This window comes from Mauremys reevesii, linkage group 5 (assembly GCF_016161935.1).
Source record: "Mauremys reevesii isolate NIE-2019 linkage group 5, ASM1616193v1, whole genome shotgun sequence".
In the NCBI taxonomy this organism is placed as follows: domain Eukaryota; kingdom Metazoa; phylum Chordata; order Testudines; family Geoemydidae; genus Mauremys; species Mauremys reevesii.
Window position 1 is genome coordinate 32,447,639 of NC_052627.1, and position 13,266 is coordinate 32,460,904.

Below are 13,266 nucleotides of genomic sequence, written 5' to 3' on the forward strand. Positions count from 1 at the left end.
GGAAAGGGGCTGTATCCATAGGTGTGCCCCCCCACAACCACCAGGCCTCCAAGCATGGAGGCAGTGGTGGAAGCAGACCAGGACGATGATCTCAAGGACTTTGCCTTCCACAGCTGACAGAGAGAGGAGCTGGATGGAGGGGCTTGTGCCTCCTGCATGGGTGGGAAAGGGGACTGGCGATACCAGCCCCCGACAGGGACTTCAAAAGTGGGGGCCTCCGTTTAAGGTAGAGTGGCCTGTTAACACCTGTGCAGTCATAGGACAAAAGGAGGGGGTTAGTGGGTTGTTGCAATAAGCCATAAATCCAGTGTGTCTGTTCAGTCCATGACTTTTAGTGTCTTGCAGAGTTATGAATTTAATTTCCCAGGCTCATCTTTTGAAAGTGTTGTACAGCTTTCCTTTGAGGATGACTAAATGCAAGGTGGAACAGATTATTTAGCATAAGTAGTTAACATTTAGCTGTGACACTCGGAATACCTTTCCCAGACCTGAAGAAGAGCTCTGTGTGGCTCGAAAGCTTGCCTCTCTCACCAACAGAAGTTGGTCCAAAAACAGCTATTACCTCACCCACTTCATCTTTCTAATATGCTGGGGACGACATGGCTACAACTACAATGCATGTGACAACCTAACAGTCCTCAGACTTAACTTATTTGTAAATCTGTCCCAAAAAACTTTTACAACATTGACAAGTAGTTCGTAAAAGCACTTTAAAAGTGACATTGACACAGATATTATTTCTCTGGACACAGAATGCTAGGGGCTAAAAGGAACGTGTTTTTTTTCTTCCTACTGTTCAAGTTTCTCAAGGTTCTAGGGACTTTCTGCAGTTAAGTTACTGTGTAACATCAAGAAACCTAAGATGTCCACAGGGAGATCTGAGAAGACAAAGGAAAAATGCTGGTGAGCATTTCCAAGGTAGGTCCTCCAAATACAGGATCATTACACACAGAGGCGACACGTAGTGATAGTGTGCGAGGGGAGGAAACAAGAGGGGGCAGAATTTAAAGGTTCTGGTGGTATGCAGTGGGATTCAGGGAAGGGCATATAAGCCCTGGCAGAAATCTGAGGAGGGCATGTTACCCTGCGTGACCCCGCACATCACCTCTGATTACTGAAGAGGTGAGAACTGGCTCAAGAATTACATATAAGGAAGCAAATTTAGGCAAAAGAAATGTTAAAATCCATTCGTCCATGAATGAGAATTCACTATTGAACAAAAAGTCCTCTTACTTTGAAATAATTTTTTTTTTGTTAACACTACACCCAGTTACACACAGGAGAATGATTCAAGAAAGAGAGTAATACAACTATTCAAAGGTTTGTTGATCAATTACATTTTAAACTCATCTTAAATCAAATATGACATATTAAATGTATATTAAGTACTTTAGAAAGCCATTTTAATTCAAATAATTGCTAAAACAATCTTAGTAAAGAATTGTATTTATGATTTATTCCTATTTATAAAAGTGCCTAACCAATGCTCAAGGTGCAAATTAAGGAAAAGCACTATCATTAGATAGAGAAAAATCTGAAGCTTACAATAGATTGTATTGCCTTTAATAGGTTGCTGTACAGAAAGAAAGCTAGTTCTTTAAATATTTTCAGATAAGAGCTATTTGAAAATGAGTTCTCTAGAAGCAAGCAGTATACAAAACATTCTACTATACATTTAGTTAGGTCTATATACCTAAGAACAATCAATATGTACACAAAGTCTATACAATGAGTGGTATCCAGAAGATTTTAAATGAAACATGTCAAAACATGAATCCTAGGAGTGTTTTACTCATCTTCACTAAGGGATAAAGTTCTTTTATGGAGAAATCATCTGATTTTATTTTACTGAAAATAAGCCTTTTTTAAAAAGTGGAAGGAATGTGAGTAGATCTGAATTACTAAACATTATTACATTGTGTGTTCATCCTCATAATTAAAAGATAAATTCATTCCACTACAAACCACAGGGGAAATGCAGAAAAGGGCACAAAAAGAAAATCTAACCACAGAAATACCTTTACATACCTTATAGGATAAAACTTCCTTGAACTGATGACTGAAACAGAAAAGGAGATTGATTCAATCAACATTGGAAATAACCAAGATTGAAAACAGAAGTAATTTTTAAACACTTGATTGAATTTTAAACAAAATATTTTTATCTGGAGGCTGTGAAGCTGTATTCAGAAGCTGTATTCAGAAGCAGAAACTATGACAGCTTGAGTAGAAAAGGCACATTATATACACATTATATGTAATTTTATGTTTTATTGTACTATTTATTGAAGTTTATTCTTTAACCATTATAAATACTACACATTTTTATAAAACTGGCTTTATCCATAGTTTACATAAATACTCTATATTGTAGGCACGTATATCCCTTACAGCAGTGGTTCTCAAACTGTGGGTCGGGACCCCAAAGTGGGTCACGACCCCCTTTTAGTGGGGTCACCAAGGCTGGTGTTAGACTTGCTGGGGCCCAGAGCCAAAGCCCAAGCCTCACCACTTGGGGCGAAAGGTGACGCCCAGCACGGTGGGGTTCAGGCTTTGACCTCCCCTCTGCTTGCGTGGGCTCAGGCTTCGGTACCCCTTCCTGGGGTCATGTAGTAATTTTTGTTGTCAGAAGGGGGTTGCAGTGCAATGAAGTTTGAGAACCGCTGCCCTACAGTATATACACACTGTGTCTGCCATACCATAAAACTGCATTATTTGTCACTAGAATTGAATTAAATACTTTGTGCCCAGTTATTGTGGAATGTTTTCTAATATTACCAACTTTAAGAAAATTAAATTGTAGTCCCAAGGCTGAACTGCTGCACTGAGAACTAGATAGTCTCTTATGTGCTTTAGAGCCTTTAAAATTGTAAATGTTAATAAAAACAGAACACTTTGCATTTCTACAGCACCTTTGAGCAAAAGATCTCAAACATCTTCACAAACCTTAATGAATTTCCAGTCTAAAATTGTAATTAACTTGAAGTTAAATGATAGCATCTAGTCGACCTTTAAAAAATAAGTTGAAAGTAGTTTCTAATATTATATCTGCCCCTAAATCCCTCTGCCTATTTTTGCCACTTTAGTTGTATTATCCTGTTTTTTTTAATATTTTTTCTTCTTTCTTGCTATGTGAAAGATGGAAACAAACAAAAGAGGAAACATACTATACAAGATATAGAACAAAACTGGGGGAACATAAAGTGCTGTCGAATGCACAAAGTAATCAAACTGAAAAAACAAATAGTTATTCTTTAATCACTTTCAGTTACAGCAATCTTAGATGTTTCTTGTAAAAGTAGTAAGAAAAATATTTTCAAACAAACATTTTTAGGTTGATGAATCCCTTTTAAGATAGAAAGACTTATTTATGTCAGACAATATAGACCCAAAGGGTGTTGTATTTTCTAATAAAACTCAAATTTTATAACCTTGGAAATTCAGAAGGTAAGAGTCTACTTAAAACCATAAACCAGTCTGAAAATATGAAAATACACTATCAAAGCTACTGAATCTTAACTCTGTCCTGAAACACTATAGCCTTCATTCCCATACACCTACTTCTTAAGATGTGTTATTTTTGGACCAAGGGCGTTAAAAAGGCCAAAGCCTAAGGGTTATGATCATGGACATCTTAAATCTGGAGAATACAATCAGTACAGTTTGTGGTAGAAATATCAAAAAGATTAACCTAAGAGTAGTGGGCTTGATTGATCAGTTATTACTTTAGTTTTATGCCAGTGTAAATCCACCAAAATCAATGGGGTTTCACTGGTGGTGAACTGCAGTAACATATTTGTCAATCAGTGCCATTGTAGCTGACTGCATATGTAACTGACTGCACATATTATGTGTCTAGGACTGAGTGTGATACTCCCCCCTACCACACACACACATCTCATTACCCATTACCATTTTCATGAAATTTCCATAAATTCATTATTTTGGAGTTGGAGGTGAGTACAGTACATGTTGATTCACTAGCACTGTATCTAACAACACTTTTATAATTGGTGGCATATAAAATCTTTGTGAACTGCGTTAAATAGCTGTCTTAACACCAATCCAGGAATTAGTAAAGTATCCCTTTTCTCAGTGGAGTGTGTATTTCTGGAAAGAAGGCTGTAGGTATTTTTGTGGTCACTGATGAGGTGAACCTGTTTGTCCTGGACAGTTAAAGTCAACATATAGTTTTTCAGTGTTGACACAGCAACTTTATAGGGCAGAGTTAAGATTCTTTGTCCATTTACATACGTTTGATTTTTTTCCCCTCTTTATAGTGCAAATTTAACTTTACATTTCCAGTCCCTTGTACAACTAGATTCTTCACCTTCGTGGAAATGTAAATTTCACTGTGTTCTGAATGAAACCATAACAGCAAGGGCAGATGACAAAGGCTGCGTGAGCCTTGATGCAGTGCTCAATCACCATATCTGTTGCCACGCCACAAGCATGCAGAGCCACCTAAAATATATATAAAAAAAGAGACCTTAACAGCATTGTTCTGTTCTCTTACAACTCTATTTCTTAGCAGTTTTCTGGCTGACTGAATTACCTGAAAATCTAAAAAAAATTCCCCATGCACTGCAGTGCAAGCTACCGGGTGAGGCAAGAGCCTATTCCCAACCACTCACCTTGTGTGCCTCATGGCTCTGTCAGACATTTCTTTTGCTCATTTTAATGCCAAGGCAACTTCATGAATCATTCATGTTGGTGGAGAAACTATAGCTGCTGAACTAAAGTTACTTGCCAATGACATTTTACAGTAGGTACCATACCAACTCAACTGAAGATACATATAAAATACATTTTAAAACAAACTCTCATGCTGGTTAGTGAACAATTTCAGTGCAAGTAAGAAATCCTTAGAAATGTACAGAAATATTTTAAAGCTAGATTTTATAATAAAAACAATGTGTGAAATACAATAATCAGGAACACACATATAGGTCATATTATGTATCATCTCTCATTGAAAGAAAATCTTAACACACTTTTGACTATTTGGTTTCTGTAAAGCCAAGAAAGAGGAAAAATATATTTAATCAAATTTAGGTTAATGAGACAGCACCTTTTTAGCTGAGGTATTTGGTAAACAGGCATTTGTTTGTCAGAGACCATAAGCAGGCAAAGATTTTGTCATTCCATTGTAATTTTCTTTGTTTCTTTCTTTCAAGATGCATTTGTACACCAGGAAAAAACATTTAACATGTCATTTAATCATGACAGGCCAGATTGTGAGTGTGTGTGCATGTGAAATACAGAAGGAGGCTCCACCTCTCACATCTCTGCAAGTGCTAGTCATAACTACACTCACTGTGGAAAGCAGGTCAGCTCCTTTGACACAAAAGGGGCAGGAGGAGGTGAGGTCATTTATCCACCCCAAGCCCAAAGGGTGGGCTAGGCACACCGGGAAGAACAGGCTGTCACGGGTATTTTTAGTAAAAGTCAAGGACAGGTCACAGGCTTCCGTGAATTTTTCATTACTGCCAGTGATCTGTCTGTGACTTTTACTAAATATATCCATGACAAAATGGATAGCCTTAATGATAAGGGACAAAACTGTAGCTTTTAAAAAAATGGAAATTTACAGAAATAAATTTTCCTTATATCAACATTTTGTTTATATATTTTTCTCTATAGGAACTTGTGCATAAAAACAGGCTCTTTCTGCCTTAAGTATTAATCTGTTCCTCCTGCTTATTCCTAACATGGTATCACAATTCTGTTTGACTACACGATTGGCTAAGATGAAAATTACATCACAGACTGTGATTTCATGTGGAGAACAAGCAATAGGAACAAATGAACCCTTAAGGCACAAAGATCATGTTCTCATTTACATTTTCGTAACAGAAAATAAAGAAAGCAAAACAATCCAGAACATAACAAATTTCCCAGATTCTCCTAGCGATGGAAAAAAATGCTAATCAGCCACAATTTTCAGTCATTCGATAAAATTCCTTTAAGTGCTGGGAGGAAACAAAACAAAAAAAGAAATAAGATAGAATTGCTTCTATACAGTGTTTCATAGGAGGTCAGCAGATCTTTAACAGACAAATAGTAAAAACTAGTATGCGGTATGAGTGGTGAGCTGAGGGTTTGGTTGTGATTTATAATTAGTAGCTAAGATGTTTTCTGTGACTGTATTGACTTGTTAGTATTTCTTGACATACATTGATCTGTGAATAATTTAATTCAATTCTCAGGCACTGAAGCCTTGATCTTAGATCAGTTTTCCAATATGTGACCTTTTGGATACAGGGCTCAAGTGGATTAAATTCCATTCCTCCTTGAGGGACACTGCTTATAATATGCAAGATGAAACATTTCAAACATCTAAAAGTGATGTCAGAGACTGGTGACATACCATGGTGATATTTCAAAACTTTCTGTACCACATGAGCATGTTATAAAAACCTGAACACACATTCTATGGAAGATTAGTTGGTAAAGAAGACTAGATTGATGCACAGAAATTCAGGAACAATTTATGGCCTTGATCTTGAGAGATTTGAGTTCCAGATGACTAATAGGTTCTCAGTAGTGCTCAAAATCTAGCCACAGCTGCTGTAGAGAAAAAGAAATCTTCACTCTTTTCCATCCTCCCTAAAATAAAACCTTTGGCTTTGCTTCATTGCGCTGAAATCTGTAGATACATGGAAACAATAACAAGAGTGGAAACCATACAAAAGGATACAAAAAGACAGGGCCGTAACCAGGGCAGGATGAATGGGGCAGCCGCCCAAAGCACAAAGCTGCTGGGGGAGGAAAAATGGGGCAGAAACAGAGGCGACACGTAAAGCCCCGGTCCGGCAGGGCTTGACTTGGGCCAGCCCTGCTGCAAGGGGCTGGGGAGGGAGCACCACCTCCAACCCCTGACTCACCTCAGTGGGCCACCCAACCTGTCTGGGTTGTGGGGAGGTGCAACCAAAAAAACTAGGGGGCATGTGACCCTGCGTGCCCCCCCCCGCCCCCCACATCATCTCCGGGTGGAAACATGAAGAAAAAATAGTGGGGGGCGCAAATATGCTTGCTTGCCCCTGGCACTAAAATGCCTAGTTAGGGCTCCATAAAAAGATAGCTAACACTATGACGGAAGTAAGGAAATCAAATTTTCATTATCACACAGTGTTTAATATTGATATTGCATCCTGGTATTGCAGAGGTCTGAGAAAAAAATTACAAGTCATGGCCAAGATTTTCAAAGGTGACTAGTGATCCCAGGTGTACCACTTGAGAAACCTTACTAAGGTCTGATTTTCAAATGCTGGGTGCTCAACACTTTCTGTTTAACCTTCCCACTTTGTATGTCTTGTCTACTTAGGCTGTAACAGCCCTTGGGAAGGAACGGTGTCTCACTATGTGTTTGTACAGTGCTTGTCACAATAAGGGCTCTGATCTTGGTTGGGGCCCTCTGGGCACTATCTCACTACAAATAATCATATCTATATAAAATGTGCCAGTCTGTCACAATCTTCGTTGTTACCAGACTAAATTTTAACAATTAAAGGCCAGATTGTGCCACTAATGCACAACCTGGCATTGAGGCACTGTGGAACCACAGTGCCCTAGTTGTCCTGGAGCTTCCCAGAATTCAGGAGGCGCACACCCACTGCACCACCCCTAGTGTGCATTCCCCTCCATGACCAGTCATAACCCTATATCCTCTCCGTGCTCTTTGGAGTGAATAGCGCACCAGGGCGCATTTCCCACACTCAGTGGAACTCAAAGATTGCTACTGGGGTTGGTCCCAATGAAGGAAGCACCTGGTTCATGTACAGGGAAGATTCCCATGTGTCGTTCCCTATTATGGAGCCATACACGGGCCAGAAACAATCTAGCCCTAAACAAATATGCTACAGGGACATAGGTAGCTACTACTGACTGATTACATTGACTTTACCATTTTGATAAAGGCAAGTTAATCATACACAGTATCCACATAAATGGTAGATCTTGTTATGGGATTATATGCAATAATTATACAGGATTCCAGCCAGTGTATTACCAAGACCGGTATTAAATAATACCCCTCCCCGCCACTATAAAACATAAACCTAGGTACTATGGAAAAATATCCACCCACAAAAAATACTTGAGTCCAATAGGTGACCATTTTAATGGTTGTTAATTTTCTCTATGGTCTCTGAGCACTGGAGAAATTGCAGCATATTCTCCCTTTAATTGAATATTCTGCACACAGATATGCATGTGCGTGTGCTTATATAAATGTGTTTTAATTAGTCTTTAGCATAGAAGTTTTGAAACAGGTTTAAACTCACATTTAAAGGTTTACAGTAAGATTTTTGACTTCAGAAATCAGAAGGTAAAATAACTTAAATCCCAAATTTGTGTAAAAACAAAACAAAACAGATAACAATGTGCTACTGTTGTCTGCAAATTGCTTTATGTAAGCTCAGTGAACAAAGCAATCAATCAGTACCTGTAGTAGTTAATACAGCTGCACACAGAAGGATCAGAAATATGCTTGTTAGTGTAGGAAAAGGTGTTATGGTTGTATATAAAAACAAAGGAGCTGAACAAAAAATTAAAAAACAAGAGAATATTTTTAAAAATCACAACTACCAGGTTCAACACTGACTAATTCCTGTCCTCTCCCAGTTCTCTTGTGGGGGGAAGGAGCTCTTCTTTCAGTGTAGTGCTAAAACACAGATCTGGTACATATAAAAGAAACAATTAATTGCTGCTAACTAATATCTGTAGAGAATTATTTTATTGATCCTGCATAACCTTTAAGCCAACTGACTTCTCCTTTCAGCTCAGCAGATTCCACATAGTTGAAAACTGGTTGTCATTAACAACATCCAATATGGAGTCAAGTATCAGAGGGGTGGCCGTGTTAGTCTGGATCTGTAAAAGCAGCAAAGAGTCTTGTGGCACCTTATAGACTAACAGACGTTTTGGAGCATGAGCTTTCGTGGGTGAATACCCACTTCGTCGGATGCATGTACCCATATGTACTGCTGTACATTACATGTCCTGAATGTTGGGACACTTCAGCGTGGTTTATCATCTGCAGACAAGTGGCAGGAAAAGGAGGACTTTTCAGGAGACCATATTTCTCTTTAATCTTTCATTCTTTCTGTATCTTTGCCAGATTAAAAGAGAATCTAATGCACCAGAAAAACCAAGCCAAACTTTTCAATTTTTTTGCTTAGGTCAGCTCTGACAGCATCAGTGCTATAAAATAACAAACATCATTAAAAATAGCTAAGAGCTTAAGGGGTATTCTGAATATTGACATTTAAATGAGGACTCCAAGCAATTCAGCATTACGAAGGTTTTTCCTACTTACAGACTCCAGATCCTTGCTGTGCTTAGTAGCGTGAATTAGATCATATATTCGAATACTCTGTTTTGGAACCCTGTTTTTCATTACTCCATGCATTTAAAATATTGCAATTTGATCTGATGAATAAGAGGAATTATTTGGCAGACAAGTTCTTCTTAACTTACATTTGAAAATGTGAAGCTAACAATAAGCTAGCAGCCAAATAGAACAGCACAACTTTATCTGAGGTAGCTCAAAACAGTTACACATATTCCCTACTAATAAAAATCCAGACAGGTCAAGACTTCTTTGTCAGGTTTATACAAAATGTCATTTTTTGCCTCTTCCTTATTTTCCAAGTACATAATATACAGCAACAAAATGAACCATGACAGGTTATTTTCTGCAGTGATAACAAAAACAATCTTCAGTTTGTTATTATGGACATCCAGATGAATATCAAAATAAACTGCCTGCTTCCATGTTTATCCTCAAAGCCATGACCAATGACTGTCTCAATCAGGAATATATCATTGAGCACAACAAAGTTACACAATGCTTAAAGAACATTTGAGTTGGGGCAGATTGGTTTAAAATGTTCTATATGCAAACACTGTCAAGTAGTCTATACTGTCTGTACTGCTGCTATGCCATTTTATGAACTATACAAACAGTATTCCAAATAATATGCCACGAGAAACTTAAAATACTTCCTTCATAATCAACTATATTCAGGGTACATAGAATTATTACATTTGAGAAAGTCTTTCTAGAACCTTTCAAGAACCATATCAGTTGTCAATTATCTCTATACTGTTTTATTTCTGTGTAACAATACCGCTTGGCTGTTATGTCATGTTTAACAGTTATAATTTGCAAATTATAACAATTTTGTCAATGTAACATGATTATTACCTATGAAATAAGAGTGCAAATGTACGCAATGTGAAATAGTTGCACTATACTTCTGTTCCACAAAGGCAAAATTAGCCAGTTTGAGTTTGAAGTGAAGCAGACTATCAAGGAGAAAAGACCTCATCCTGGGAAGCACATGATCTTGTACTGCAGTCTTAGAGCCCAGGCTAAAACTCAGAAGTATAACACATACTCCTATAAAGTTCAACTCTCATAGGAACATTTAATTTAGCCTCAATCTCAATAACAGAAAAAACTGAACAGAGATTACATTGAATGCAAAAACTAGTGATTAATTTAAAGGATGAACTACAGTTGCATGTTTTGTGTACAAGTTCTGGATAGAAGTAAATTATAAAGAAGATTCTGGCTTTTGGAAAAACACCTAGGGCTCCCAGTGTGAGATTTCTATGATTTACCATAGCACAAATAGTTCAGTTGTATAGCTGGAAATGAATGGGCCTAAATAATCAACCCTTCATACTTGCCCCTGAATTACAAGATTAAAGAAAAACAAAACAAAAACACACTTGAAAGCACTGGAGGATGCACCACTGAACCACAAATCTGCAGTTATGTAAGCAGCCTAAACTGCAGCCAGGACAGGCCTGCAAGATGGGTTACTTGTATGGCAGTCAGAACACTGAAAACTAGGAGTATACCCAGCCTGGGTATAAAGTCTGGGCCTTTAAATGCAACCTTTCCCCTCTCACTCACTCTGATACATATCCACTTGTTCCTTCTCAACTTTGCAGCCCCTTGCAGCTAGCTGGTGGGTGCTTAGAACCAGGGTGGACCAGCAGCCCGCCTATCTGCTCCCCACTCCCCTAAGTCCCCTGTGCAGCTGGTGTCCCGCCCCACACTGCCATGTGCTGCTCCTGTCCTCTGCCTTGGAGCTGCTCCAAGAGACTCCTGCTTGCTGTACATAGGGAGGAGGGAAGAGGGGGGCTAATATCAGGGTATCTCACCCTCCCCCCTGCTCCTGCACCCCGCTTACCCCATCTTCCATAGAGCAGCGGGGGGGACACACAACGGAGGGAGGTAGATTCTAGGCTGCTGTCTCAGGTCTTAGCAAGCTGATTTAATTAACAAGGCAGTGTACTTAAGCCTGAGGTCAGCTACTTAAAGGGGAAATGCACATTTTTTCTCTTACACACAAGGTGTGTCTCTCTGTCTGCCCTCCTTGCTTTCCTGTTGTCTTGCAGAGTGTTGTGAGAGTTAACCCTTGAGGGCTTAGTCAATTGCTAGTTCATTTAGCAGTAAGGCATTCCCTGGGAAATATCCCATCCTCCGACTCCTCCACCTCAATCAAGCGTCACAATTTCCCTGGAACCTTAACCTCCTCATTTACATTAATTCTTATGGGGAAATTGGATTCGCTTAATATCGTTTCACTTAAAGTCACATTTTTCAGGAACATAACTACAACGTTAAGTGAGGAGTTCCTGTACTTTAATTATCTTCTTAGACACCAAACTCTTTGGAACAAGAATATCTACCTCATCTGCGTTTTGCACATTGCAGAGAATAGTGTGATCACTCAACAAAAAACTAAGAATAGGGGGATAATATTGCCTTATCTCCTAACTGTAATACATTCAAAGCTGATTTCCTGCTGATAGAACAAAAGTTTATATAGCATCAGAAATGCCTGGCTTCATATTCCCAAGTATTGGAATTGTTTGTAAGTATATTTAAGCACCAACAGAAGGAAACATTTTTTTCTTAATAATCAGTAGACTCTAAAGTTGGAAAATCAATCACTTACCCCAATATTAAAAGTTCCTTTAAAATAGTCCAGGTTTGCTTGAATGAACCAAATATTGTGTAATCCTAATTCATCACTTCTGTCTTTAGCACGTACCAACGACAACTCCTTATTTTCTATCAGCACCACCTGGATTTCATATACAGGAAAATAAGTCAGCAATATTGCTCTAAATTCAAAATAAAATGATACTCGCTATACAGTACCCCAAAATTCTGGTGTAAAATCTTTACTTAATTTCTTGAGACTGGTGATGAGATCTCCCCAAAAGTGATGTGCTAGTGAAATAGATGGAAGGCACTCAGTATCTGCTAGTACCAAGGGACTGACAGATATGTTCTGTTTTTCTGAACAGAATTTTTCTTTTTGCAGTCAAGCCCTGCATCTATTTGGAACTAACCAAACTTTTAAATTCTAACATTTGCAAACGTTAGAAACTAAAGGTTCTGTGCTGGTAGGGGGTTGTTTTTGTGAGTGTGAGAAACCTTTTTTTTTTTTTTTTGCACAAATATATTACAGAAACATGTTTAATAAGACTGTATGATACAACTCCACCGGCTCCTTCTTGCCTCCTGCACAAAGTTTGACATTAGAATCCAGAACCTTCTCTCTCTAAAAATCAGTGCTTTCAGTTAGGTCAGAGTTGATGGGGATTATTTGTGGCCCTGTAAATTTCTTGTGTATATAGTACTTCAGTTTCAAACATTGTTAGCTTGCCCCTTTCACAACCATAACACACACACACACACACACACACACACACACATATATATATGAAAAAAGCATATCACAACATGCTTAATAGTCACAATACTATGTTTTGTTCATAAAAATACTGAGAACGGTATAAAAAGGGGTGGGATTTTCAATTAGTAATTGCCTGATTAAGAAGTTTCACTGACAACTGCTTTACCGAGGTAGGTTAATTTTATCTTCAGTTCTATAACTCATAGTTCTGCTTTGTCTACACCATATATCAAGACAGAAGGTGTCATTTTGTTCTTTTGATGCAGCCTCCCTAACTCTATCACTTTTTAAAGCAGATATTCTCAATGTAATGTGTCCTATTCCTTCACTGGGCATGATGGCTACTCTGAGTTAGGTCCCTGTTAGAACAGTACATACCAATACTGGTACTAATACTTAGCTCTTAGAAAAGAAATAAACCTTGAAAAGATTTATAACAGCAATCATATATAGTATAAGTAAACCCCTTTGTTTCGAGTTTAAACTGATTTTTACTGAAAAAATCCTGGGTTCTACAAAAAGTATTATTTTTTTTCCCGAT

At 38.2% G+C, this 13,266-nt stretch overlaps 1 protein-coding gene across 1 annotated transcript in view; it reads right to left on the minus strand.

Moving 5' to 3' along the window:
* The window catches only part of GSTCD (glutathione S-transferase C-terminal domain containing), a 123,895-nt gene that overhangs the window by 10,362 nt on the left and 100,267 nt on the right, over positions 1-13,266 (minus strand). The window contains exons 8-10 of the mRNA XM_039540197.1: positions 11,979-12,107; positions 4,331-4,464; positions 2,029-2,059 (exon numbers count right to left, since the gene is read on the minus strand). Coding sequence (XP_039396131.1) covers positions 2,029-2,059; positions 4,331-4,464; positions 11,979-12,107 — 294 coding nt within the window. The remainder of the gene's footprint in view (positions 1-2,028; positions 2,060-4,330; positions 4,465-11,978; positions 12,108-13,266) is intronic.